The 6,426-nt window shown below is 33.9% G+C and overlaps 1 protein-coding gene across 1 annotated transcript; it reads left to right on the plus strand.

Moving 5' to 3' along the window:
• Window positions 1–565: 565 nt before the first annotated feature.
• LOC107002685 (V-type proton ATPase 16 kDa proteolipid subunit-like) lies at window positions 566–5,648 on the plus strand. Its single transcript, XM_015200817.2, has 3 exons — window positions 566–744; window positions 1,163–1,448; window positions 5,211–5,648. Exons 1-3 carry the CDS (start codon window positions 669–671, stop codon window positions 5,341–5,343), a joined length of 495 nt encoding a protein of 164 aa, XP_015056303.1. The 5' UTR covers window positions 566–668; the 3' UTR covers window positions 5,344–5,648.
• The last annotated feature ends 778 nt before the right edge of the window (window positions 5,649–6,426 follow it).

The raw sequence follows: 6,426 nt of genomic DNA on the forward strand, positions 1-6,426 counted from the left end.
GACTATTATTGCTCCATGTGAAAACTCAAGGATCACTTTGAGTCTTAACCTAAAGATTGAGAGATTATTTTGAGCCTTTCCTCTATCATTTACATAGTTTGAGAGTATATTTGTCATTTTTCTCTTTAAAATGAACAAAGGCTAAACTTAATAAGTTTTTGAATACTTAAAAAACTAAAATTGATAAGTTCATAATTAAAAAACTAAAATTGATAAATAAATGCTTCCTCTGTCCCTATTTAATTGTCCACTTTATTAAAGACACACATATTAAGATAACAATAATTAACATACTGAAGTTACAATTCTATCTTTATTAAATATGATTTCAAAAAGGATGAATTAAAACTTAGAAATTTTCAAGAAGTTTAAATGAGGATATAATAGGAATTTTTTTTATTTTTTCTTAATTTGTAAAATGAACAAGTAAATAGAAATATCTAAAAAAAAAAAATGAAATATAAACAAGTAAATAGAGAAGTGAGAGAGCAGTTAAGAAGCCAAAACTTATGATAAGTTTTTAAATAGTTAAAGAATTAATTGAAGGGACTATTTATATCATTTTGTCGCTTACACCAATTGACCACACATCGTGACTCGTGAGGGAGGAGAAAAAAAATCTATTCATCTACAAAACTCAAAATTCTCAGATCCAAATCTTAACCACAATGTCGAGCTTCGCCGGAGATGAAACTGCTCCTTTCTTCGGCTTCCTTGGTGCCGCCGCTGCCCTCGTCTTCTCATGTAAGTTCTATCTTAGATCTGCAGAGTCTATGGCAGCAGATCGTCTTCTAGTGAACTATATTTACTTGAAATTGTTTGAATAATGTTAGCACTTCTGCTGGTTCTTTGCATCCACCAGCTTGAAATCTCCGATCGGCCTTTGATCATATTTAATTCCTTATTGTAATTTGCTAGTGTTGCTTTATTATTACTATTAATTCAATTTGTTGCTTTTGTTATATGGAGCTGAACAGTATTGAAAATTATATCATTTTCCTGTTATGACCATCTAAGACAATGAGATTGTGCATCTATAAGCTTTAAATATTGGATCTGTCTTTGCTGGAGATACGAGCACATCCTATGCAAATCGCCTGAGCTCGTCTTATGCTTATTTGCAACTGATCACAAATCTAATTTTATTTTAAATGATTCATAGGTATGGGGGCAGCTTATGGAACAGCAAAGAGTGGTGTTGGAGTAGCGTCAATGGGAGTGATGAGACCGGAGTTGGTGATGAAATCAATTGTTCCAGTGGTTATGGCTGGTGTGTTAGGTATTTATGGCTTGATTATTGCTGTGATCATCAGTACTGGGATTAACCCCAAAACAAAGTCATATTACCTATTTGATGGCTATGCTCATCTCTCATCTGGACTTGCTTGTGGTCTTGCTGGTCTTTCTGCTGGAATGGCTATTGGTATTGTTGGAGATGCTGGTGTTAGGTATTGATTCCTTGATTTTTTTATTGGTTCCTTGTCCTTTTCTTTCTTTGCTTGCTAGTGCCTGTTGAATGTTAGTTGAATTGTTAGAATGTGAAAAATCATATACGAAGAACTCCGCCACATTGATTTTTATTGTTATGCTGTTTGAACAAATAGATAAATGGTCTTTGTACCGTTTGTCATTTGGTAACATGGAGAGGATAAACTTTTAGTTGTCGAACATTTTTACAAAAAAAAAAGAAGAAAATTTTTAGCAGTCGGAACTAGAGTTCCAATGAGAGTTGATCTAGTAGAATGAAATCGAGATGCTTTGGTATGTGTTTTCGCAATGTTATGATTTGTGAAAATTGCACCAGATCTTCAGGGAACTTTTCATATTAATAAAATAAAGAGTTCAGATAGAAAACATAGTTGCTTGGTAATTTTAATTAAGGTTCAATTTAATTCTTCAGTTCACCATCTTAATTTCAGATCCCCTTCCGTATAACGCAACAACTAAACGCTGTGTTGATAATGTATATCAGACAATAATTCTGAATAAGAAAGTTAACATTATAGTTTGTTTATTGTGCTTGAGAACCTAAAATTTTATGTTATGGATTAAGACATGTTTAAATGATGATTTATAGTGAGGAGTATATTGTTTGCTCCATTGGTGACTCGAACCCACAACCTTAGGGTTGAAGGTGGAGGGTGCTTACCACGTGAGTAACCGAGTATACTACCAACTCCAACTAGCATGGAAGCAATTTGTTTTTATTTGTGAAGAGCAAGTAAATACAAAATATGCAGTAATAATATAATTATTGCACCCCAAGGGTGTCATCTAGTAGTCAATATGTTTAAAAAAATATTTTTTTTTGAATCTTCTGGTATAAAATTAAGATATGTCAAATGTACCAAAATTTTCATTAATTTTGTGATCTTAAACATTCCATGTGGAAACTTGAATTAAAGAGTTACTAAAAAAAGGAAAGAGTATTTTATTTAAACAAACTAAAAAGGAAAGTAGGTTAAACAAATTGAAATGGAGAGAAGTAGGCCAAACAAATTGAAATGGAGAGAGTAATATAACTATTAGAAAGTTTTCCATATTTTTATCATAGGCATGTATCACGAGTTCAAAACCTAACTATTGAACCAAATCTTGTTTTAAGGTGGAGGACCCATTGTCTCTAAGTTTCAAAGTTGAAACAATCTGAGTCCTATGAAATTGTAACTATGAGAAAGGTTGACAAGTTGTATTCCTTTCACTAGTTCTTGAAAAGTAGGAATGAGCAGAATTAAAAATTCTAATAAACATTTGCAATTTTTTATTTTACTTTCTCTGTTCCAATTTATGTGGTAGAGTTTGATTCATCATGAAGTTCAAGAAAGACGGAAGACTTGGAACTTTTGGTTTTATACCTGCCATGACCATTTTGTGGTTATATCATGCCATTAAGGATCATATGAGAAATTCAAAATTGAATTGTTTCCAATTATTGAAAGGCATCACATTCTTTTTGGAATGATCTATTAAGGAAATAGTACCACATGAATTGGAATATGTGCAGTTTGTTATTGCTTAGTTATTAAATATTTAGTTAACATTGCGTACCATTATCCTTTGATAGTGGGAACATTTGTCTTCCACAGGATATTTTTTAGTTTTCAAGTGTAGAGCAAAGTTATATTGGTTTTGCAAGTTCAACATTACCATGACTATAAGGTGATAAAACAACATTTTCAAATGAAATGTTTGTCCATAAGTTTTTTTTGATGACCTTGGTGTCCGGGCCAACTTTCGTGCACCTCGACTAATTCCTCTGGATACATGCCACCTCCCACCAAAAATAGGTACCAAATAACTTTATCCCAAGTTGCTTGGACTCGGGTGCATGTGTTCGATACGGGTGTGATCTAGAGGTCGGATCTTTCATTATCTAATTTCTAAGAATCAGAGATATGGATCCATGTATGGATAAGGGTGCGGGGATTTGCCTAAAAATGAGTTATAAAACCTAAATTATGAAATATAGGGAACTCGAGGAGAATCCTAGAAGGAGATTAAAGGAAAAGGAGGGACATAGAAATTTCTATATATAAAATATTTTTTTTCTTCAATTTCACCTTAGCTTTTGTATTGATTACAAAAATCATTAAAAATGTCAAGACTTTCCCCCAAGATTTTGGTCAAAGTACCCAAAATTGGTTGACTAAATTGGACACGGATCCCACACCCACACCCATGTCGTGTCAACACGGATGCATCACCAATAATGAAGAGTCCGAGCAACTTAGACTTTATCCACCAAGGCTAGGACAAATAGGAAGAATCACCTAGTGTTTTTGATCCCACTGAGTTTCTGAATTTTGAACTTGAGACCTCAGGATTCTCAACCACTTCATTGACCATTAAGCCACACCCTTGGGTGCAAATGTTTGTTCATTAGTTGAGACTGTAATGCATCTTAATTTACTATAACTTGTCAAAAGGTATATTGTGTGGCAATTTAATCTCATGCACTCTTGACGGACTTGCATTTGTATTTTATTGCTTGGGAGAACTTAGTGATCGCTATTGGAAGAATGCCTTTTCTTGTTTGGCTTAGGTCAATAACAATCTTTTTTTTCTCGAAAGATGTATACTATCTTTTCGTCGGTTTTAAAGTGCGGGTGTATGCTTTGTATGTAAAAACACCATTCTTCTTTTTTGCTCCCCTTTCAAATATATACTACTTAAAAGTAACATGTGACAATTTCTACTTTTTAGAATCTCAAAGTTGTCAAAAAAACAACATCTTCATTTTCTATGATTGCCAGGACTTGTAGGAGTGTTATTTATGATTATTCTGTTCTGCTTTTCCCTCTTCTTACAAAATAAATTTAGGGACAATTTTTGCTGTTATTTCTTTTCTTTTTCTTGCAGTTTCAAGCTGCTGTTAAAATTCATTGACCTTTTCCAGTCCGTCTGGATTTAGTTTTCCCATTTAGTTGAAAAACAAAGATAAGCACTAGTCTCATCCTGCATCAGTCGGTGGATAGCAGATAGCTGTTAACATAACCTGTTGATTGATTATTTTGTAACATCCCTGAAAAGTAAACCCCGCTTTTGGGGCTATACTGGGTTTGCTGTTGTATTCCTGAAAAAGAAACTTATATGAGATAAAATTAAAGAGAGACCTGAAGTCTTGTAGGAGCATTTCTCCTAAGAAAGTGAGAAGTGAATAAAAAAGAAAATAACATTCTTGCATTTCAATCCCAGTGGTTAGTTAAGGCTCAATGGTTTTTTTCGAATCTTGCAATTTTTGTGGTCTAAGGTGTTGACTTGCAGAGCAAACTGTCCCAGATGAAGGTGCATGTTTGCAGTTAATATGGTCGAAATATAGTAGGGGTATATTTAACAGAATGGGTGCCTTTCATTCATTGCTCTGCCATAGGATTCCTTCTCTCCATATCTTTTACCACTCGTCAACTCTTCATGCTTAGTTATTGTTCCCAGCTTATGGTAATATCTATTACATATTAGGAAAAAAACATACAAGGATTCTTAACCTTTTATTCTCAAGTCTATATGACTTTGCCTAAACTATGCATGGCATGTAACAGCCAAACACTCAATCTAATGTCTGTTGCTGGCTAGTTATTACATATTCAGCTTAGGATTGATCCAATCTATCCACTTTGGTTGGGATGACTTATTTTGTGTTTATGTTGTCAAGCTGATCGTAGCTTTATAAATGATTCCTATTTGTGTACTGAACAACAATCATTTTCTAGGGCTAATGCACAACAACCCAAGCTTTTTGTTGGGATGATCCTCATTCTCATTTTCGCTGAAGCCTTGGCTCTTTATGGTCTTATTGTTGGCATTATCTTGTCTTCCCGAGCTGGGCAGTCTAGAGCTGAGTGAAGTTGACTCCATTCTTGCCGCACTGTATGTGAGACTTCAGAAGATCAAGACAGCTGTAGCCTAAAGTCAAAAAGTATCTATTATGTGTACTGTCATTTATGACACCACAGCTGCCACTTCAATTTACTGGTGTTATGTATTGTTTGTAGAAGTAGGAATTCATTTTTTTCTACTTAATAATAGCTTAAAGGGCTGTGCAATTTGGTCTGTATTTATTGTGTATTTTGCACTCATTATTTATGAACAGTCTGAGAACTATTTCTTTTCTAAAGTTCGTGCATGTATGCACTGATTTTCATCTAGTATATCATGTTTACTCTGCATTATGGAATTGAGTTTTGAAAATTTCTTCTGTCAACAAAGTTATATTTGGTGGTACTTACTTGAAGGTGCTGCATATCCCTGGTGCTCACAATGTTTGTTATTTTGTAAGTAAAAGATACTATATTTGAATGACAATAAATATTAATCGAGTGGACTCACGACACCCATAACAAATGGTTGTTATAGTGACAGATTCTCAAACGGAAATAACATGGATGATCCAAATTTTTAATGGATGATATAAATGAGTCTTTTCTCAACGTTGGATGACATATTTCCCTTCTTTATATGATGATAATGTAGTATGGTCCTGCCTAATGATTCAAAAACAATTACAATGAGGTGCAAGTGTTGTAGCTCACCAAGTGACGGTTTTTGGGTGCTCTGCGTTTTGATTTATTAAATTACAGAATTGTTGTTTATACCGTTTTATGTCAATCTAGTGATGCTTTATGCAAGTATCCACATGTTTTTTACACAACCCTGAAATCACTGAGGGCCAGGTGGCACATGGATTGAAGATCGACATCAAAGAAGCTAATCAACTAGGTGATTAATGATGATACAATACAAGAATAAGATCTTGCTATGAACATTTTAAGAGCAAAGAGGCACTCTTTGCCTTAGGATTCATGACATAGCAGTCTTTTGTAACTTTCTCTGAGAAATGCTCAGTGAGGTGAAAGTAAAGGGAAGTGTGTCGTATATTCATAAAGTTGTACTTTCTACATAATGAGAATAAAATCAGCATTGCAGACA

Source organism: Solanum pennellii, chromosome 10, assembly GCF_001406875.1.
Source record: "Solanum pennellii chromosome 10, SPENNV200".
In the NCBI taxonomy this organism is placed as follows: domain Eukaryota; kingdom Viridiplantae; phylum Streptophyta; class Magnoliopsida; order Solanales; family Solanaceae; genus Solanum; species Solanum pennellii.

Coding starts and splice junctions, on each gene's coding strand:
- LOC107002685 (XM_015200817.2), top strand. CDS start 669: ATGTCGAGCTTCGCCGGAGATGAAACTGCTCCTTTCTTCGGCTTCCTT. Junction 745..1,162: donor CGCTGCCCTCGTCTTCTCAT/GTAAGTTCTATC, acceptor AATGATTCATAG/GTATGGGGGCAGCTTATGGA. Junction 1,449..5,210: donor GTTGGAGATGCTGGTGTTAG/GTATTGATTCCT, acceptor ATCATTTTCTAG/GGCTAATGCACAACAACCCA.